Consider the following 23,695-nt stretch of genomic DNA (forward strand, 5'->3'; position numbering starts at 1 on the left):
CTGCTGAAATCATATGCAATTCTTTAATAGTACATTTACTTCTGATTTTTGGCAACCAATTTCATACTTCTTTGAATTGTGAAAGGAAACTTATCAAATTTACTCTGTATTTGCTGAAAATCTCTCTTCATACTGTAATCTTTATTACTTTTAATTTAACGTTTTTATTTTAAAAAATAGATTTTGTTTTACTCAGCTGCAGAAAACACAATTGCCATTATTGTGAAATCTGTGGCATACGTTCTTCCATTCTCATTTTATCCTTTATTGTTCTGGTTGTGGTGCTAGCTTCTGCAATCCACCCAATTCTGCATCAGTTGTATACTTTATATACTATTTTTCCGTACTTCATTTTTATATTAGAAAGCTAATATAATGACATAGTAATTAAAATAACCATGTTATAATATATAAAAATATACATAAAAACACTATATATAAAGACACATATAATACTTCTATATAATTACTAATCATAAAGGTATCATTGCAACTCATTCTGTCTGAATAAAATATTCAAATACACATTACAATGTTACACAGGTGTACAGAAAAAATCATTTGATTTATCTTCAGAAAAATCATTTGAATCATTCCACTGACATGTATTAAGTCAGTGGCATGTTTCTATAAAATACTGAAAACAATGCACATGGCTGACACACACCTATAATACAACAATATCTCACATGATGTAATGGAAAAGTAAAATGTTATCCTAGCAAAGAATAAAACCGTATTTAACAGAAAAAATATTTTACACTGCTTTAGCTTTTTTTAGTTAAATTTTAATAAATAAAATTAAATAAAAATTTAAATTCAGTTTCCTCAGTCATACTAGCCAGATTTCAGGTGCTCATAGCCACATGTAGCTAGCTGCTATAATACTACACAGTGGAGGTCTGTACACTTAAGGTTAAATAAGGTTATTTTAAAGTGCTTTTTTAAATTCAGAAAGAGTCATGTACCACAATGTTCACTGCAGCTCTATTTACAATAGCCAGGATGTGGAAGCAACCTAAGCACCCATCGACAGATGAATGGATAAAGAATTGTATATATGTGGCACATATATACAATGAAATATTACTCAGCCATAAAAAGAAACGAAATTGAGTTATTTGTAGTGAGGTGGATGGACCTAGAGTCTGTCATACAGAGTGAAGTAAGTCATAAAGAGAAAAATGAATACCGTATGCTAGTGCATATATATGGAATGTAAAAAAAAAAAAGTGGTTCTGAAAAACCTAGGGGCAGGACAGGAATAAAGACGCAGATGTAGAGAACGGACTTGAGGACACAGGGAGGGGGAAGGGTAAGCTGGGATGAAGTGAGAGAATGGCGTGGACTGATATATACTACGAAATGTAAAATGGATAGCTAGTGGGAAGCAGCTGCATAGCACAGGGAGATCAGCTCGGTGCTTTGTGACCACCTAGAGGGGTGGGATATGGATGGTGGGAGGGAGATGCAAGAGGGAGGAATATGGGGATATATGTATATGTATAGCTGATTCACTTTGTTATAAAGCAGAAACTAACACACCATTATAAAGCAATTATACTCCAATAATGATGTTAAAAAAGTTTTTTAATTAAAAAAAGTGCTCTTTTAAAAGAGATATGAAAGATTTGATTGCAAGTAAGTTACTTAGATTTTTCCCCCCCCTGGCCCTCATTTTTTTAAGTTCTCAATGTAAAGAAAATAGAATTATTAATTATTATAGGGCTAGAAGGTAATAAAGACCAGTTACTGTAATTCTCCTAGCACTGCGCTTTAAGTTAATTTTTTCTTGTTTTGCTAAATGTCTTCTTTTTCTGTTATATAATTAGAAATCTAAAAATATAAGGAAACTGATTCCACTAACTTCGTGGAACTCTTTTTTATGCAATAAACACCAAAACTTATACCAATCCCCACTAAAATTTCCTGCACTGCTGGAGTGCATAATGCATACAACCACTGCTCAGAGAACTCTCTAGGGATCTGAAATCTTTTCTCTAGTCCTAAAGCATTAACTGAACTTTCAGTGTAAGAACTTAACACCTTCAGAAAACTATTTAGAGAAACATGGCACTTTAAAATTTAATTTTACACGTGATATTGATGGGTACATAAAATATTCAAAAACAATCGCTAATAGGTACAGGGTTTCTTTAGGGGGTGATGAAAATATTCTAACTTAGAGAGTGGTGATAACTGCACATTCTATGAATATACTGAAAACTACTGATACATATTAAATGGTGACTTTTATGGTATGTGAACTGTATCTCAATAGAGCTGCTATAAAAATAGTTCACAAATGCCTCCTACATTTATGCACAAACTATCAGTGAAAAGACAAGTCTCTCTCAGTGACCACATATCAGATATGCGATATTACTGTTTCATATGTTGAAATAGGATATACATAAAAACTCATATAATTCCTGTTGGTCTTAAATATATCATGGAAATGCATACAAAATGATCTGTAAGAGTAGATACACACAAAAAAGATAATGTAAAACTTTAACTTCATGTATTTTGCTCTAATTTTTCCATCATGTTGTCATGTGTTACTTGTGTAATGAAAAATAAATGTTATGAAAACCTAATAACTTGGTTGATATACGTATCTCCCTTCATGTACACTTTCCCTCTACTGGAAATACTTTCCCCAACCTACAGAAGCACTGTTTTCTTTTGTTTTGTTTTTTTTTAATAAATTTGTTTATTTTATTTATTTTTGGCTGTTTGGGTCTTCGTTGCTGTGCGCAGGCTTTCTCTAGTTGTGGAGAGCAGGGGCTACTCTTCATTGCAGTGCGCGGGCTTCTCATTGCTGTGGCTTCTCTTGCTGCGGAGCATGAGCTCTAGGCACACAGGCTTCAGCAGTTGCAGCACGCGGGCTCAGTAGTCGTGGCTCGTAGGCTCTAGGGCACAGGCTCAATAGTTGTGGCGCACGGGCTTAGCTGCTCCGTGCAGGTGGGATCTTTCCAGACCAGGGCTCGAACCCTGGTCCCCTGCAACCATCCCTGAAGCGTGCTAGACTACTGAATTTCCTCTTATTTAACATATTGTCCTTTTTATTTAAATGAACTGGAGCTGCTGCTGTTTGTTGCCAAATGCATCTATTTCATAAAATTTCTATCGAGCTGTTGTGATCAGAAGCACAAGGATGATGAAAGTACTCCAACAATACAAATATTGTCTGTTTGACTGTTTCTTTTTTAACCAAACTACTCAGCCTGGATTCCCAACGTTCTTCTAATCACACTTCTGGTTTGGCTGAATGGCCAGAAGTTGGCTGACATACTCAGGCAGGAGCCATCTTGTGATGAGCAGACAAACCACCACCACAAAACAAATGCAGAACTTCTGGAAGACATGTAACATTGAATCGCTTTGATTTATCCCTAACTAGAGGACTAGTGTCAGGAAGAATGTACCATGACATCTGCTCTAGGATTCCCAGCATTCTACAAGGCTTCTTAGGTGGTATTTTTCCACTAACATCTACACTAAGTGGTTCCATTTGGAATCTAAAACAAAATGTTATCATCCACAAAAGAAAAACATTTGGTAAAGAAACTTTCTTGTTCCAAACACCTAAAAGGACTTCCATAAACAATAAAGAAAAATAACAGATTTTAAACAATTGAAAACATTTCTTCCAAAAACTAAAACACATTGGAAACCTGGTGCTGAATCAAATTCCCAAACAGCAGAACAGCTGTAATCACAAAATAACTGCAAAGAAAGAGAAAAACATCTAAACAAAGTGTCCAGTTTAATATCTAACCAATCGGCTTCTTTAAAAGCTGTATTTCACTCAAATCACCATATTCATGACAAAAGAAAAAAAAAATGTCTACCAAGTAGGCAAACCCAAGGTAGTAAAATACCAAGGGATCAACAGTTGTTTTTTTAACCCTTAAATTACATATTTTCTAAGAAGGCCAATGGTGAAAATAACTTATACACTTATTCAATATGTTCACTGAATGTGAATGATTAAATACTGACTACAAAACGAATCAAACTTTTAGCTAACTATATTTATGTTCCAGATACTCTGCTAAGACCTGGGGAGTAAAGATTAATAAGACAATGCACTGTCTTTGAAAGTTTACAGTGTAGTAGACGACCCCATCCTCCCAGCCCCTTCACTCTCACTCTCCAACTGTCCTACCTCGGAAATGCTGTCCTGTCTCAGAAATGTCACCAACTTCCACCCATATGGCACAAGCCAAATATTTAAAAGTCATTCTGGACTTTTCTCTTTCAACACACAATTCATCAGAGTTAAGCCCTATCGGTGTTAGCTACCCCCAATCTCCAAAAACATACAACCAGAAGCCCACCACTTCTCACCAAATCCACTGCTAAGGCCCAAGTCCAGGTCACCATCAGATCACTCCTCCACTATAGCAACAGACTCCTGCCTGGTGTGTCTGCTCCCTCAAGCCTGTTCTCCACACAGCAGACACACTGCTCTTCTCAAGGCATGAACAGAATCACATCATTCTCCTAACTAAATCTTTTCTGTGACTTCCTACTGCTGCTGTAATAAACCTCATAATCTGACCTATAACTACCTCTCTAATGCCATGCCCTACCACTGGCCCATCATCATTAACCACTAGCTTCCCTGGCTTTGCTTTTGTCCTTTGAAATTCGTTGCCACCTCTGCTACTCCCTGGGCTCTTATCCAGGTCTTCTTCATATGGCTGCACCCTCGTTGTGTAGGTCTCGGTACAACCTGACAGCCCAGCTAGATTGCTAAAGTAGAAACTCATGGCCAAGGCATTTTATCCCACTGTTCTGTTCCATTTTTTTAAGTAAGCTTTTTGTGGAAGTATAATACAACAACAACAACAAAAAAGAGAAACTGTAAGTGCACAGCTCAATGAATTCTCACAAAGTAAATACAACAAACTCACAAACCAGCACACAAAGAAACAGCACCCCAGAAGTCTACCCAGGTCCCTACTTCCAGTCACTAAGTAACCACAACCCTGATTTATCAATTACCTTTACCTGGTTTTGAACTTTATATAAACAAAATCATACAATACGAATTCATTTGTCTCCAGCTTCTTTCACTCTGTGTTATGTTTCTGAGATTCACCCATGTTGCTAAGCATAGCTGTAATACACTCATTATCATAAAGCTTTATAATCTTCCATTTCATGAATATGCATTTGTACAGTTTGAGACAACTTCTCATGGTGTTGCTAGGAAAGTTCTTGCACAAATCTTTTAGTAAATATATGAACGCAATTCTACTAGGAATATGTCTAATGGAATTGCTGGATTGCATCATACGCACATACTCAGCTCTAGTTTTCCAAAATGCCTGTACCGATTTAAAAACCCAGCATTCGCATATGAGAGTTTCAGATAATTCTTGTAAATATTTGACATTATCTGTCTTTTCAATTTTAGTCATTCTGGTGACTATATCATGGTTTGCATTTCCAAGATGACTAATGAAGATGACCATCTTTTCACAGTTACTGACCATTTAGATAACTTCTTGTGTGAAGTGCCCGTTCAAGTGTTTGGCCCATTTTTTTGTCAATCGATTTGTAGTTTTTAATATATTCTGGATACAAATTCTTTTTGAGACAAATACATTACCAATATCTTCTCCCCCTCAGTTATTTGCTTTTTCATTCCCTTTATGGTATTTACTGTTCTCCAATTTATCATTTTGCCCTTCACACAGTGCTTATTATTTCTTATTTAAGAAACCTCCACCTAACCTAAGATTATGGTATTCAACATTTTCCTCTAAAGGTTTACTGTTTTTACCTGACATATTTACATTTATAATCGTATTAAACTGACCTTTTTATATATGATGTGAGTTAGGGATAAAGTACCTTTTTTCCATAAGAAAATTATTTTGACCTGACACTATTATTGAATATGCCATCCTTTTCCCACCGTGTTGTTAATGACATTTTTGTCAAAAGTAATGTCTTTTTGTCTATCCTTGTGCCAGTATAACAGTATTAAACTATAATTCCTTTATAATATGCCTAAGTCCTCCAGTTCTGTTCTTTCACTTTAAGGCTGCCTTGGTAATTCAGGACCCCTCGGATTTTCGCATAAATTTTAGAATCAGTTTCCACCAAAAGACGAAAATAAAAATAAAAACTTGCTAGAATTTTTAATGAGATTGCACCTTTTTGTTTTTTGTGTTTTTTTGCGGTACGCGGGCCTCTCACTGCTGTGGCCTCCCCCGTCGTGGAGCACAGGCTCCGGACACGCAGGCTCAGCGGCCATGGCTCACGGGCCCAGCCGCTCCGCGGCATGTGGGATCTTCCCGGACCGGGGCACGAACCCGTGTCCCCTGTATCGGCAGGCGGACTCTCAACCACTGCGCCACCAGGGAAGCCCGAGATTGCACCTTTTGAAATCAATTGACTTGTGCTTTATGACTCAGCATATGGTTAATTTTGGTAAGTGTTCCATGTGCATTATTTGATGAACTATCATTGGTTACTATGTTCTATATATGTCAATTAGACCATGTATGTTAATTATATTGATCAGGTTATCTTTCTATCCTTTCCAGTTTTATCTTCCTGCTTACTCCATCAGCAGTTGAGAAAGATGTGCTTAAGTCTTCCATCTGGATTGCTTTCACAGTTGGAACATGTACATCATCTAGTGTATAGACCATCTTTATTTTTAGTAATGCCTTTTCCTTAAAGTCCACTTTGTCAAATACTAGTAAGGTTACACCTGATTTCCTTCCATTTGTACTGGCGCAATATATCTTCTTCCATCTTCTATTTTCAGGCTTTCTTTGTCTTTATATTTTAAAATTGCCTGTTAAGGGACATTGGTTGGTTCGGGGATCCAATCCATTAATAACAGTGTTTTAATGGAAGCACTTAACCCACTTAAATTTTATATAAATATTAATCTAGTTGGATGTATAGATACAATTTTGGTGTTTACTTTCTATATGACCCAGTTCTTTTTTCCTCACTTCTTGCCTGGCTTTTTTCATTAATAAAATTATCTTATCAATTATCTCATTTTCCTTTTCTTGTTAGTTACAACAATCTTCTACTATTATTTTAGATAATTTAGTTAGATAAATTTACCTGATAATGCTAGAACCTCAAAACGCCTTAATTCCATTTGCTTCCCTCCTGCCTTTCAAATTGTTCTACCATTATATAAATTGTGTATGTTCTTAAACTCACGAATCATTACTATAATTGTTTAGTACCATCAATATTTATGTTTACTCACCCATATATTTACCCTTTGTTGATCTCTGCCCTGTTCTGAATTTCTGAGTTTCCATCAGGATTCATTTTTCTTCTCCCAGAAGAGCTACCTTTATTTTAGTATTTCTTTTGGTGCAGGTCTGCTGGGTTTCGCTTGTCTGAAAACATCTTTAATTTTTTTTTAACAGAAGAACTTATTAAACAAATTTGTAAGGTCTGAAATTTATGTTGTCGAAATACACACTTTAATGCCATTATCTTTTCAAATTTGTTTCTGCCCCATTCTCTCTCTCCTCTCCTACCAACACTCAAATGCCCTAACATCTCAAACCCATCCTCTCCTCACTCAATTCCATTTTATTAGATTTTTTTTAACAAAGTGCATGTACATGGTGATAATGTTAAATGCCCATATTACATAGAGTCACAATGTAATCTCTGAGCACTTTAAAGAAGTAAAAATCAAGAATTTTAAGCACAAGGAAGATGAAGCACCCTCCAGCTTCTGGCAGAACAAAGGGAGAAAATTTTCTTCTTCCCCACAGTGCATGGTGATGTGTTAACTCCACATCCCTACTTTCACATTTTTTGAGACAAGAAGGGATAAAAAGGAACTTGAATCAGAAATGTGCAGAGGGACTTCCCTGGAAGTCCAGTGGTTAAGACTTCGCCTTCCGATGCAGGGGGTATGGGTTCAACCAGGGATCTGGGAGCTAAGATCCCACATGCCTCGTGGCCAAAAACCAAAACATAAAACAGCAGCAATATTGTAACAAATTCAATAAAGACTTTAAAAACGGTCCACATCAACAAAAAAAAATCTTAAAAAAAAAAAGAAATGTGTAGAGATTTTTCCCCATTGTATTTTGCTCAAGACAGTCTCCCACAAAGTAAGTGGGCAATCTCTTTATTATATGAGACAAAAAAAAAATAAAGAAACCTCATTAGGACAAGAGAACTAAGCATAAGAGGGAAAAAACTGGAAATGGCACCTTGCTCAAGAGAATATAAAAAATTTTTAAATAAAAGGAACATTGGAGTCTATTAGTATTCTTTTAGTCATCTTCCTCTTCAACCTTCCTTCTTCTTCCACATCATCACCATCTTCATCTTCTCTTTCACCTTCATCCTCTTCATCATCAACATGTACCAAGTCTCCTTCATCATTATGAACATCAGCTGCTTCTCCTTCTCCTTCTTTATCATCAATAGGTTCAATAGATATGGCCAAATATCATCTTTGATGAACTCTCTTAATTTGCATGCACCTGCACCCATATCATCAGTGAACAAGGTGAAGAATGTCTGAGATTTTTTTCATGCTACCTCTTCAAGACAGCTTTATTTTGTGTCTGACATAAACATTTCATCAGGTCCTTCCCAGATTCCCATTTGATTTCAGTCAACATTGAAGATGGGTCGCCACTCTTACTGAGATAAAATGAGTTGCAAAGAAGCTTATTTTAAAGCAAGGATTTTTAGCAAAATTAAAACATGTTTGTAATATGATTTAATATTTTCAAATTCTGTCACTTCAGTTGAGAAAACAATTCAGCATCTCTTCATTCTCATCCCCAAGCCAGGGAGTCATCTGCACATGGTCAGCAAACATTGCCCGTAAATTTGGGATCTGGGAGATCAATTATGACCTCCTTTGAAGAGTTTGCGGAGTTTGTTAACACTTTCGTTATATTTGAAAATTTCCTCACTGGTTGTTTGTAAAGTCTGTCAATTTCAATTTATACAATATCTGTGTATCTAAATGCTTCCTATTCTTCTTTCCCTCCCTTCAGCGAATCCAGAGTAGCAAATTTTTCTTCTGGCTGGGATCTGGACATAGTCTTTGTTTCCAAATTTGAAGAGTGAGTGAAGACACGGTTGAGGCTAATGCTGTGAAGCAAATCCAAAGCACAGTCACACAGGGAGATGATCACATTTGAAGAGGCCCAGAGAACTATACCTTCATTTTAAAATATTTTTGCTGGGTATAGAATTCTAGATTGGCAACTATTTTCTATTATCTTAAAGATATATTTCAGTTGTTGACTATCTTTACTACCTTTTTTTTTTATCTTTTCTGTTAAAAGGCAGCTATCAGTCTTATTGTTTCATTTTTGAAGGTACTGTCTCTTTTTTTTCTGCCTGCTTTAAAGATTGTCTTGGTTTTCCATAGTTGTACTAAGATATACCTGAGTGTGGCTTTCTTTATAGGAGTGCTGCTTGAGGCTCACAGAGCTTCAATTCATCAGGTAATGTTTTTTAACAGTTCTGGAAAATTCTCAGCCATTATTGCATCGAATTTGCTTCTTCCCCATTTTCTCCCTCTTCTCCTTCAAATGCTAAATGATCCTAATGTTACAGATACATTAGATGTATTCACTGTCTCACATATTTATTTTTAGTCTCTGTGCTTCATTTTCAATATTTTCTATTGACTTCTTTTCCTCTTCACTAATCCTGTCTTTTGCTTGTCATATCTAGTGTCTAATTCAAACACTGAGCTCTCAATTTCAGTTCATATATTTTTCTTGTCTAGAATCTCCATTTGGCATTTATACCTCCCAATTTTTTAATAAAATTCTCCATCTTTTCATCTGTTTGGTTCATTTTTTTCTTCCATTTGCTAGAACGTATCAATCATGTTCATTTTAGAGTCCTCATCAGCTAACTCCAATCAATATCTGAATCCTAGGTCAGTTTCCGTTGCCCAGCTTTTCTCATGGTTTTAGTCACATGGTCCTATCTCTTAGCATCTAGTCAATTTCTATTAAATGCTGGACGCCGTGTAGTAAAAGAACTTTAGAGGACCCAGATATTATATTTCTCCAGGGTAGGCTCACCCCAACCTCTGCCTGGCAGAGTGGAATCTGTTCACTGCAAGCTAATCAAGCAGTGAGCTGATTCAAAGCTGGCTGCAGCTGTGGCAGGCTTCGGCGGGCCTCAGTTGATCCTACTCCTACAGCACCACCCTACAGTGCTTCCACATGAAAAGCAGGATGTGCACTGAGAGGCCCTCCACAGCAACATGAGCCTGTAGAACACTCTGCCTTTCAGAAGTTTGTGGTTTAACTTTACGGCAGCCTCTCATGCAGCTTCGTAACTCCGCAAATGTCTCGAGTAGGAGACAGCAATGTTTTTGAGTTCCTTTCGGTCTCCAGTATTGTCACTCCAACTTCTCAAGACTGCCAAAAGCTCTACCTGTTTCTCTGTGCTCAAACACTAACCTCTACTTGGGCTGAGGTCAAATGTTCAGCCTCTTGCCCGTATCCAGAATCAGCAAAGCTCTGACCACTTCCTCAAGAAAAAAAGAGGCTATAGATGATTGATTCATCTGTTCAAAGTTTTCTCCTCTCTGGAATCACAGTACTCTAGTACTCTGCTTTAACAGCTCTTTGATGGCCTTACACAAATCACTTTTATGTTTAACCTGTCTTTTGTAGCTGCTCTCAGCAGTAGTATCAATGGGTTCAAGTTCTTATCTGAGATAAGTTTTCTTGCCCTGTTTTATTTTCTTTATACCCCTATCACTATCTTTCTTTATAGTACACATTAAAGGTGTTTTATGTCTATCTTTCCCTGCTGAAACATAAACTCCAAGACAGCAAAAGCTTTACTGGATCCTCAGGGCGAAATCAGACTAAAGATTGTCCGACCCTGGTATCCTTCCTCTTTCTATCATGTTTCACTTACCCTGCCTATTTCTGTTTTGTAAAGAATTCCAGGGCTTCCCTGGTGGCGCAGTGGTTGAGTCCGCCTGCTGATGCAGGGGACACAGGTTCATGCCCCGGTCCGGGAGGATCCCACATGCCGCGGAGTAGCTGCGCCCGTGAGCCATGGCCGCTGAGCCTGCGCGTCCGGAGCCTGTGCTCCGCAACGGGAGAGGCCACAACAGCGAGAGGCCCGTGCACCGCAAAAAAAAAAAAAAAAGAAAAAAAGAATTCCAAAGAGCCTCATCATTTCTCAGTATGAGAAACGAGAAAGGCTAATTCTACACATATATATTCTCAGCAAAGAACTATTACTCCACCTTTCCATGTGTCCTCACTTTTTCCTCCATGAGAGAGAGAAATTAGAGTAAATATACTTTGGGTTTCTCTCCTTCATGGTTCCTTCTCTTTATCTAATTGTTAAGACCCTGACAGTCACTCCTTTCCATGCCCCGCCCCCTGCTGTGCATTAAGCAGACCCGCCATCAGACTCAGGGTGTGCCTTCCACAGCAGACTGCAGACCTGTCTCTCTCTCCCATGCTCTCTGAGATGCTGCAAACTGAACCTGTGAGTCAGGCCACAATTCTCCAATGGCTGATGGACAAATATACTCGGAACTCCTCTGCAGGCCCAACTCCTGCCACAAAGACCAAGATTTAAGAAGCAGAGTATCAAGTACCCACTCTGTACACTTCTGGAACAAAGGGAAAGATTCAAGAAGCGGAGTATAGGCAGCAATCCAGATGGTGGTGTAGTAGGACGTGAAGCTCAACTTCTCCCACAAATACATCAAAGATATGTCTACATGTGGAACAATTCCCACAGAATATCTAACTCAACACTGGCAGAAGACCTCAGACTACTGAAAGGGCAAGAAAATCTCCGTGTAACTGGGCCGGAAAAAAAAAAAAAAAGAGAGCGAGAAAGGAATCAGGACAGGACCTGCACCCTTGGGAGGGAGCTGTGAAAGAGGAAAGGTTCCTTCACCTTGGGAAGCCCCCTCACTGGCAGGTAGATCGGCCAGGACAGAAGGGGAGCATCAGACCCTCGGAGGAGAACTTCAGCAGCCGGTTTGCGGCAGCCAGAGCAGAGGGAGAACTGCACAGACGGTCAGTGCCGCAGTCCTGCACCCCCCAGCCTGACACGTGTGGGCAAGGGCTGGGTGCTGGAACTCGGGCTTCGGAGATCAGAACTGGGGAGAGTACTGGGGATGGCTGTGTGGAAACAGCCATGGGGGTGGGGAATCCAGTGCGACTGCAACGAAGGGTTTATGCGGAGAAAGCCTGGGTCACCTTATCGGCCAGTCGCCATGGTTTGGAGGGTGCAGGAGAGAAGCGGATGAACCCGGATTGCAGCCTTTCTCCCCGTGCACATGCTCGCAGCGGGCAGGATACTGCCGACACGGGCTCCGGGGGCAGTCGCGAGCCACCACTGCTGCCCGCCCAGATGCCAGGAGTGGTTACGAGCCCCCCGCCACCGCCCTCGCAGACTCCAGGAGTGTCCGGGAGCCGCCTCGGCTCCCATCGTGTGCTCCAGGGACACGCCCGAGCCTCCACTGCCACCCCCTGCCCACCTCCCCCCGACCCCGGACTGAAAATCAGCCGCGCGTCTGCACTTCCCCATCAAGGGGCTATCAACCAGCACACACTGAGGAAAGAGGCGACAGGCATTCCCACTAAGAACAGCCCTTGGGCCAAATATATTAACCCACACAAGCTACACGGGGACGCCCAGACATATGAACAGCCCTCCAGGACCACAGGAGACAACTGTTCCTCCTAAACTCACAAAGTAAGAGAAATACATAAGTAAAACGAAAAAACAGAGGAACCACTCCCAGTTAAAAGACCAAGATAATTCCCCTGAAGGAACAAACAATGAAACAGACCTCTTCAGTCTAATAGACACTGATTTCCAAAAGGAGAGAATGAAAATACTGAAGGAATTAAGAAAGGCCATTCATGGAAATGCAGAGTTCTGGCAAAAGGAACTACAAACTGTAAAGAGGAAACCAGAAAAATTAGAAAAGTCACTTGCAGAGACGGAAACTGAGCTAAAGGCAATGAAGAGCAGAATGAATAGTGCCGAAGAATGAATAAGCGACCTGGAAGATAGAATAACAGAAATCACCCAATCAGGACAGCAGACAGAAAGCCAAATTAAAAAAAAAAAAAAAATGAAAGCAATATGAGAGACTTATGGGATAATATAAAGTATGCCAATCTATGCAAAATAGGGATCCAGAAGGGGAAAAAAGAGAAACGGGGATCAAAAATGTATTGGAAGAAATTATGGCTGAAAACTTCCCAAACCTGAAGACGGAAACAGATATCCAGGTACAGGAAGCACAGAGGGTCCCAAACAAGATAAACCCAAACAGACCTACACCAAGACATATTATAATAAAAATGATGAAGGTTAAAGATAAAGAGAAGACGCTAAAGGCAGCAAGAGAAAAAGAGTTAGTTACAAAGGAACCCCCAGAAGGCTATTAGCTGATTTCTCTACAGAAATGTTGCAGGCCAGAATGGACTGGCAAGATACAGTCAAAGTCCTGAAAGAGAAAAATCTGCAACCTAGGATACTCTACCCAGTAAGATCATCATTTAGAATAGAAGCAGATATAAAGAATTTCTCAGACAAGCAAAAACCAAAAGAATACAGCAGGACTTCCCTGGTGGTCCAGTGGTTAAGACTCCGTGCTCCCAATGCAGGGGGCCTGGGTTTGATCCCTGGTCAGGGAACTAGATCCCACCTGCCGCAATGAAGATCCCGTGTGCTGCAACTAAAGATCCTGCATGCCACAACAAAGATCACACATGAGGCAATGAAGATCCTGCGTGCTGCAACTAAGACCTGGCACAGCCAAATAATAAATATTTCTTTAAACATAAAAAACATAAAGAAAAGAATATAGCGATACTAAACCTATCCTAAAGGAAATGGTGAAAGGTCTTCTCTAAACAGACAAGAAGAATCTATAGGAAAGAGAAAATCACAACTGCAAAGTAAATCACTTAAATAAGCTAGTACACAGATTATAAAAGAAAAATAGAAATTAAAAAATTTCTGTGAAAGTTATGACAACCACAGTGAACAGCAAAAGGATGAAACTGAAGATGTAAAAAAGGACATCAAAATCATAAATGTGGGGGAGGAGAGTAAGAAAATGTAGACTTTTTTTTTTTCCCTAGAATATATTTGAGCCTATATGACCACCAGTCTAAGGCAAATAGAGATAGGAAGGGGTTAAACATACTTGAAAAACAGGGTAGCCACAAATCAAAAACATAAAATAGATTCACAAAAACCAAAAAGAAGAGAACATAAGTATAATACAAAAGAAAATCATCAAACCACAAAAGGAAAAACAAAGAGAAAAAGAAAGGGACAAAGAAGAAATATAAAATCAACAGGAAAACAACGTTTAAAATGGCAATAAATACATATCTATCAATAATTACTTTAAATGTCAATGGACTAAATGCTCCAATCAAAAGACACAGAGTGGCAGACTCTGTGTCTTTTGATTGGATAAAAGAACAAGATAAAATACAAGAGATATTTGATAGATAGATATACAAAAGTGGATTAAAAAAACAAGAGCTTACACAATATGCTGCCTACAAGAGACCCACTTTAGGGCAAAGGACACACACAGATTGAAAGTGAGGGGAGGGAAAAAGATATTTCATGCTACCGGAAATAACAAGAAAGCAGGGGTAGCAATACTCATATCAGACAAAATAGCCTTTAAAACAAAGGCCATAAAGAAAGATAAAGAAGGACACTACATAATGATAAAGGGATCAATAAAAGGATTTTACACTCAGCACCCAAATACATAAAACAAATACTAACAGACGTACAGGAAGAAATCAACAGGAATACAATAACAGTAGTAGGAGACTATAACACCCCACTCACATAGATGGACACAGCTTCCGGACAAAGAATTAATAAGGCAACAGAGATCCTAAATGATACAACAGAACAGTTAGATCTAATTTTTTCATGACATTACATCCAAAAAGAAACAGAATACATATTCTTTTCAAGTACACATGGAACATTCTCTAGGACTGATGACATACTCGGGCACAAAACAAGCCTCAACAAATTTAAGAGTACAGAAATTATCTCAAGCATCTTTTCTGACCACAACAGCATGAAACTAGAAAGGCCAAGTTCTGAGAACTTACCAGGCCAGTTTCCACACAAAAACCTCTTGCAGACAATGCAAAAGGATGTTCTGGGAAAAGAAGAGAAAAGGCACTGCCAACAGAGCAGAGCCATTTGGAGCATTCAAGAAAACACTGGATTCATCAACAGCCCCTTTGGAATACTTGAATAATAGGCAGAGCAGGTGGCGATGAAAATGTACAATCTGTGCTGCAATCTACAGGTACCAAAACGTAAAGGTATGTGCTAGAATAAGAGCCAGTGCCTGCAGAGGTGGTATTTGAACTGTGGTTTGAAATACCGAAGAAAATATCATAGAAAGAGAAGATGTTGGAGATTTAAAAACAAAGGGTTGTTGAGAGCTTTAGCAACGTTACAGGAACGGATTTTGGTCTTAGAGCAAGTCTGAGCAGGTAGACAGTGCAAGGAAATGTATCTCAAGCTCCAAACCATCTGGGAAAATACGCAAAAAGACTTCTAACTAAGGGAAGAATAGACTACGATACAAACAACTGGGCACGTTCCATCAAATTATCAATGGGAAGCATTTACAGTGGAGCAGTGGTTTCCAAACTCAAGCTCTATAACTGGCCTGAGGCCTGAGAAATCCAGAATTCTTTTGCTAATGCAGTTTATTTTAAAATAAAAGTAAAAATCTGAAGTACCAAGAAGGCTTAAGGACAGAGGAGACTGAGTCTCTTCAGAACCCAATCTCAAATCCTGGTGGCCAACACAGAACGAGGCTGAGGTGCTGTTTAATGCTCTGAACCAGTGGGCATCGGTGAGTGCCAAGCTGCACCTCTGGGGGGACGGGGGAGGATGCAACAGACGATGATAGCGCTCCCCGATGAAACCCTCAGGTGCCTCTATACCCCGTCCCAAACTAACAGGGGCTCACACACACCAATAGGTGCAACCCTCACTGGTACCTCCAAGTTCTTTGGTGTTAAATGGCCACCTAGGGGCCCTTGGCCTTGTCCACCAGGACTACTGGCACCACAAGTGCAAATATAAACTGAGAAAGAGCTATGCCATGTGCTCTCTCACAGGCATCATTTTCCAAACACTACCCCCAGTACCCAGTTTATGTTCCATAACCATAAACACAGGTAACCACTGGCTTGAGGAGAAGGACCACACATTTGAGAGCTGCAGGTAGTTCGCTCTGGAGCTATGGGGCGTATTAGAAATGACTTAACTAACCGGTCCCAATTTACCCACAGAGGAGGGAAGGCTCGTTATCTCCATTTGAGAAGGCTCAAAAGTTTCCAAGAAGAGAAGACTGTGGTAAGACCAGTCAACCTCCTTTCTCTGTGCACCTTCTGAATCCTGGCACCTCCAAAGTTAAAATAATAAAAAGGGACTTTAAGAATATAATTCAAGGCTGGGAAGCAGCTCTCCCAGTTTAACATAATAAGGAACAGGACTAAAGCCAGCAAGCGGTAAATCTTTGCCATTCGAAAGGTATTGACTGTTTTTCAAGTGCTCCCCCAGGAAGATATACCACTGAGAGTGTCTTCCCCTGCCCTGCCCGGCAGCACAACTGGACAGAGCAGAGACCGGCCGACAATCCACCCTGAAGACCAGACTCAGAGAAGGAAGAACTACAGGAGGGAGGGAAAAGGTGCATGAACTAAGGGGTCAAAGGGATCAAAGGTCTTAGGCGAAAAGAGCAGGCTTATAGGGGACAAGAAGACCTTCATCAAGACCCTTCTGAATTGTGTCAAAAGTACAACTATTACTTATTCAAAACACAAGCATAACATAAGAAGTAAAAGAAAATAAAGAATGGCAATCATTATGTGAATGTAACATTACCTGAACATAAAATGTATAAAATCAATAGCTCTTTGGGTGGTAAAGTGAGAGGACTAGGTATACCGGTATGTAAAAACAAATAATAATGTAAAGACATCAAAGAACCACAGGAATACATAATGCAAAACTGGATGAGCTACGGTAGCACTGTCAGCCTCTTTACGTTTCCTATATGCAAGTCTTTTTTTCAAAATAAAAATTATAATCATCATCTGCTTAGCAATGCATCATAAGCAGCTGTGCAAGACATTAACCTGACCACTACAGTAAAATTCTCAGAGATAACAAAACAAATATCAAAAGTCATTAACAACCCCTTAAAATTGTTATTTTTATCATTTTCAACTTATTTAGGTTATCTTTTTTGTCACATAAATATTTGGCTTTTGAAAACCTTCACGGTAAAAAAAAAAAATAACTGCTGAGAAAATTAAGATCTTACAGAAAAATAGTAAAAGCCGTTAAAAATATTTTCAGGTTTATAAAAATAAACAAAACAGCATACTAAAAGAAGGCAAATCAATAACATTTTCCACTTAAACTGTAGTGAAGACTATATTATGAATTTCCATTTTCCATCACCTGCACTTCAGAAATCTTTCAAGAACCTCAAGCAACCCCACTCCCTACATCAAGCAGTTTCAGCAATATGGTGATGCTTAAAAATGTATTTTGCTTGCATATAATACATTATGATATGTTTCACATGTCAATCTGGCTCGATGGTAGTACCCAGCTATTTAATCAAATAGTAATCTAGGTGTTGCTGTGACGGTGTTTTATAGACGTGGGTAACATCTACAATCAGTTGACTTTAAATAAAGGAGATTACTGTCAAAGCTGTGTGTGGCCTTCATCCAAACAAAGGCCTTAACTGCAAAAACTGAGGTTTGCCTGAGCAGTTCTTCCTCAAGACTGAAGCATCATCAACTCCTGTCTGAGTTTCCAGCCTACAGATTCCAACCCGCCACCCACACAATCCGGTGAGCCAATTCCTTGAAAACACACACACACACACACACACACACACACACACACACACACACACACACACACACACACACACACACACACACACACACACACACACACACACACACACACACACACACACACACACACACACACACACATCCACTGGTTCTGTTTCTCTGGAGATCCTAACCGATAAATGCACATTCAGAGAGACATTTTATGTGTAGTTCTCCGTTTCAGTATTCTTTATCTTTCTGATTTTATGATCCTACTTCCCTTAGGCCCACCTATACCATCTCAGCTCCCACCCTCCTCATGGAACCCACCAAATAAAATTCTTGGGACTGAGTTTCCTTTTCCAAGTTTTTGTTTAACAATATCTACACCTCTGCTTTTCTATTTCCATCCCTCGGGCCCTTCTTTTTCTAAAGATTATGAAAGAACAGTAATGAAAACAACTGGCATAAACTAGGATGAAAATTCTCATAATATACAGATATACATTTGCATATACAAATTCCTGCAGCAAAGAGACTTCAGATTGCAAAAGACTATCTACAGCGTCATAGCTCCTTAACTATATGTTTTTAAAGGTAAGGTACATTTTAAGCTGGGATTTTCATTCCAACACAGAGCTCAGAAATGTTTCTGTGTGGGAGATCAGTTCAGTGCTTTGTGACCACCTAGAGGGGTGGGATAGGGAGGGTAAGACAGAGATGCAAGAGGGAGGGGATATGGGGATATATGTATACATACAGCTGATTCACGTTGTACAGCAGCAACTAACACACCATTGTAAAGCAATTATACTCCAATAAAGGTGTTAAAAAAAAAAAAGAAATGTTTCTGGGCAATTAGCACTGCAATTGGGAAATAAAAGTTAAAGTATAATTTCATTTACAGAAATCAAATTCTAAATCCATAAAAAGAATGTGCTTATTTTGAAATTCAAACATCCTTGTTCATGGATAACTTCTTTTTTAATGATGAAGTATATAAACTTCAGACTTACAGAAGAATTGTCTAGTTAGATATTTCAACAGTATTTTAATGCTAAACTTTCAAGGTATTCAGGTTCCTTAAAATTCAAACATTTCAATGCTTTGTCAACTGGAATCAATATCTATTAACTTAGCTTTATACATGCCTTAAATAGTACAAAGAAAAACATATTTTTAATATTTAAAACAACAATCACATGCTCACCTCCCACATCAACCTGTAATCCATATTTTCGTCCAAGTCTTCGGGCATTCTCTTCTCTCCAGCAAACGGTCCAAACTTTTCACCCTGAGTAGTAATGATTACATTGAAAAAGGATTAGTACAATAATCAAGTTACTAAAATAAACTATTATTTCTCTTCTGGAAAAATTTTTTTCTCCAAAGCCTTATGCCCAATGATTGAGACGCATTTAAAATATTAATTTACCCAACACAAGATATTTACATATTTAAAATCTAACTTAATCTATTTTAGCCGAAGAGCCTAAATCCACAACACAGGAGCCAACAAGAAAGGGTTAAATCGCTCAACGTTTAAATTCGGACAAGGCTTGAACACTATACTTACATGTTTCACACCTCTGCAGCCACTGGCAAGTGGTCTTAAAATGAGAAGCACTGAGTCTTGCCTGACTTCAGACAAGCCCACCAGGCAGAAAACCACCTGGTTTCCATAAAAATCATAAATTCGTCCCAATCATGAACAAGAAAGAAGTAGACCTGCCATCCTCAGAGGAAGACTGTTCATAAACAAAGTTTAAATTCTCCCGCCAATCTTTCAAACAACCAAGGGGGCACTCTACAAACCAGGGCTTCTCAAAGTGCGTACTTGAATCACCAGCATGAGAGTCACCAGCGTCGCTTATTACAAATTCAGAATCCTGTGCTTATTAAAATCAGAATCTCTGGGAGCGGGATGTGTGGAGCTGCATTTGGACAAGTTCCCAGGTGAGAGCTGCTGGCAGACACCAGGAGTGGCCCCGGCAGGGAGGGACCCGTGAGGCAGGGTGAAAGGGTAAGCAAAACTGTTCTCACAACTAAGGCAACCAAAGCAGGACTGGAGAGACAGAGAGGGTGGGATCACGCTTGTCCAGCCAGACGATCCACAGACGTGTGTGCAGAGAGGGTACGGGGTCACGCGTGCCCTCGCGAGCCTCCTCCAAACCTGCCTGTGACCATTCTACAGAAGAACCCTTCTCTTCGTTGGGAGGTGGACGAACTTTTTTTTTTTTAATATTTTTTTTTACATCTTTATTAGAGTATAATTGCTTTACAATGGTGTGTTAGTTTCTGCTTTATAACAAAGTGAATCAGTTATACATATACCTATGTTCCCATATCTCCTCCCTCTTGCATCTCCCTCCCTCCCACCCTACCTATCCCACCCCTCTAGGTGGTCACAAAGCACCAAGCTGATCTCCCTGTGCTATGTGGTTGCTTCCCACTAGCTATCTATTTTACGTTTGGTAGTGTATATATGTCCATGCCACTCTCTCACTTTGTCCCAGCTTACCCTTCCCCCTCCCCATATCCTCAAGTCCATTCTCTCGTAGGTCTGTGTCTTTATTCCCGTCTTACCCCTAGGTTCTTCATGACCTTTTTTTTCTTAGATTCCATATATATGTGTTAGCATACGGTATTTTGATGAACGTTGTTAGGGGGAAAAATAACCACCAAAACAATGTTTCAAGGCATATAAATGACTTAATGAACAACAGAAAACCCAACTCCAGGCAACAGTCAAATGTTAAAACTTACAGGAATTACAACTAGCCCCTCATGTTACAGACAAAGAAAAGAGGTTCTGAAAAGCCACAAGTAATGGCAAAGCTTTGAAGACCTACTGTTTAATGTTAACTTGGAGGCAGAAAATGCTACAGAGATCCCTGAAATCAAGACGATAATCCTAAATAAACCAAAAACAAGTACACCAAAGAGACAGGGAGACTGCTTGGCTATTTCAGGCAACCTGGAAGACAGACCAAACATTAAGGTGTGTTTTTGGTAATACATTTGAGGATTTGGTATTAATGCATATATAGTCCAACTTTCACTCCACTTTGTCATGTATTTAGCCTTTACCGACTACTGCAGAAGGAAATCATCTGAGTACACGCTTTCCAATGCAAGACATCTACCCATGCCAGTCAGTTCCTCTTTGCAGTACAAATTTGGAGGAAATATAAAATTGTATCCATCAATTCAGCAGCATTCAAAGGACTGAAAAGAAAGGGATGGAAACCCAAGTAAATGCACTGGGCTTGGGGAAAAAAGCCTGCTTGTATGCAGGCCTAGGAAGATTATTAAAGGACTTACAGCTTTGAAAATTCAGAACAAGAATCAGGACTGTGAGTTTAAAGCCTTGCTATTAATAGTGAGCAATCACTCTATCATGAACTCTTAACTATAATAAATACGGCTTTCAATTTTCTTTCCCTCAGCCAAGAAATCCATTTTGCATCTCAGCCCAGCATCTTCACATCTATGCAGCTGACAACACGGTGTGAACTGCGTGGGTCCACTTAAATGCAGGTATCTTAGTTACACCATCCTGGTCGGCTGAATGCACCAGTGTGGAAGAACCACAGATGTGGAGCCAACTGTAAGTTCTGTGTGCATTTACCCCCATGTTGTTCAAAGGTCAAGTGTACACAGAAACACACGTAAAACTAACACGTAAATTTTTAAAAATAATACTATCCTTCCTCTGTACAATGTATTCCATACCGTCTACTCTATTTTACTTCACTTTTGAAAAAATACTAGTTTTGACCAATAAAGTTAATTTCACAACTCACCAATGGGTTGCAATCCAATTTGAAAAACACTGACATAAAAACACAGATGGAGGAGATAAATTTCTAAGTATATCTGGCTTTCTCGGTTTGGTAAAATTGCCTTCAAAGTACAACTAGTGAGTATACTGGGATGATGTGGCCAAATAAACTTGAGCTTCTGTGGCTGCAAGATTACAACAATATAAATAGTCAACTCTTAGTTATCCATACACTTGTGGTAAGAAACGCTGCAGATAATTAAAACAATTTATATTTGGTTTTTGATGAGGATTTTATAATTACTTGACCCACTCCAGGCCTTCCCCTAAAGATCCCAGCACTACTACCCACCCCCTTCTCTCTTTGTTCACTGTCATTTCTACTATACAAACAGCACTTTCTTATCATCACAGCTTTAATGTATACACTGCTTTGTTCACTAACCACTTCCTATGATATTTCTAACCTAAGAGTAAGCCTCTGCTCTGCTGCCTCGGTAGGCTTCAAACCTGCTCGAGTAACATACCCATGAAAGGAAGATTTAGGGCACTCACCCATGGGTAATTTTTTTCTTTTAGATGAACCATATGATATTGCCAGTATTTGACCATTTTTGAGCTATAAAAATTTAAATTTTTCATAGGATTCATTATAAGTTACATATACATGTGCATGAGCATATTAAATACCTAAAGTGAGGTTCATAATTAATGGTAGGAAGGAAACTAACGTTTCAAACTATCTTCTTGAAAATTTCTAGTTGACTTCCTATCATCATTGGTTTTATTTTTTGTGATTTAGCTGAAGATCTCATACTAGCAGCAGAAAAACTATCAACTCTACCATTTCCTTGCTGTTAATGTGCGTCAGCATCATTATTACCTTCAACCTGTGACTACGTTACAAAACACCTTCCAAGAATTCTTCACTTCTAACAATCTGAACAGTCACTATCTCAAATGCTTACAAGGTGAGGCAGGAAAGCAGCACATTAGACAACAAACATGTGAAGGACACATTAGGGAGTGGCCAGGAGGCGAGCTGGAGGGGCATGCCCTTTTGAAAAGCTTTTTAACTCCAACTGCCTGTTGCTGTATCACAGGGGGAGCCCAATGTTGCCAGATATCTGCAAATATTTTAGTGAGGCTGACAACAAATTTGTTTGTGAAATCACTACTATTCTACATTGGCAATGAATTTCAAGTTTTCAAAATTCTGCGCAGATCCAATAAAAGGCGATTGTAAGATAAATTCAACCTGTAGATACCAAATGTCCAAGTCAAACTCACTTCTCAGACTGGCCCAATGCTGAGCCTACAGTGGTGCTTCTTTGCTGTTTCTAAAAAATGCAGATAAACATCCATTCAATTTGGGACCCACTGGACTAGACAATAACTTTTAATAAAAAATGTACGATTGCAAACATGTGGGCCATTTTCTCTCATTTTGATTAATATTATTAGCAGGAATTTGAAACCAGGAGTTACTGCAGATCTCTCTCTTAGAATAATGGGAAAAGCACTACCTGAGCACTCCAGGGATCTGGATCCTAATCCTGGCTCTGCCACTAATTATCTGTGACACATTAGGATGTCACAAACTTGTGAGCTTCAGTTTCCTCACCTATAGAACTGAGAAATTTGGATTAGCTGATTTCTAAGATTCCTTCCAGCTCTCAAATCCTATTAGAGAGAGCTTCCACAGACCAAATTTAGAACAATTTGGGGATCAAAGAGAACAAGAGTATAATTGACTGAAACACATTAACAAATTCTTAAGGCCACAATGATTGCTAGAGAGAGGGAAAAAAAAGAATTTTTTAAATGTCTCATTTGCTGGCATAACAGCTTACTGAAATTAATAAAGAGAAAGAACTAAGCATCTTGTCCTATCTTTCAACAATTACGCTACTTCGGGATAAGCAGACAGCAGCAAACGATGAAGGACAGCTCTTCTTTACAGAGCAATGCTAACTTATAAATAAAGGAGGAACAT

General features: G+C 39.0%; 1 protein-coding gene across 1 annotated transcript in view; it reads right to left on the bottom strand.

The window, feature by feature from the left end:
• PRDM5 (PR/SET domain 5) overlaps positions 1–23,695 on the bottom strand; it is a 206,369-nt gene that overhangs the window by 169,039 nt on the left and 13,635 nt on the right. The window contains exon 2 of the mRNA XM_060147419.1: positions 19,126–19,209. Within this exon, the coding sequence (XP_060003402.1) occupies positions 19,126–19,209 (84 nt within the window). The remainder of the gene's footprint in view (positions 1–19,125; positions 19,210–23,695) is intronic.

The sequence above is a fragment of the Lagenorhynchus albirostris genome, chromosome 4 (assembly GCF_949774975.1).
Source record: "Lagenorhynchus albirostris chromosome 4, mLagAlb1.1, whole genome shotgun sequence".
Taxonomy (NCBI): domain Eukaryota; kingdom Metazoa; phylum Chordata; class Mammalia; order Artiodactyla; family Delphinidae; genus Lagenorhynchus; species Lagenorhynchus albirostris.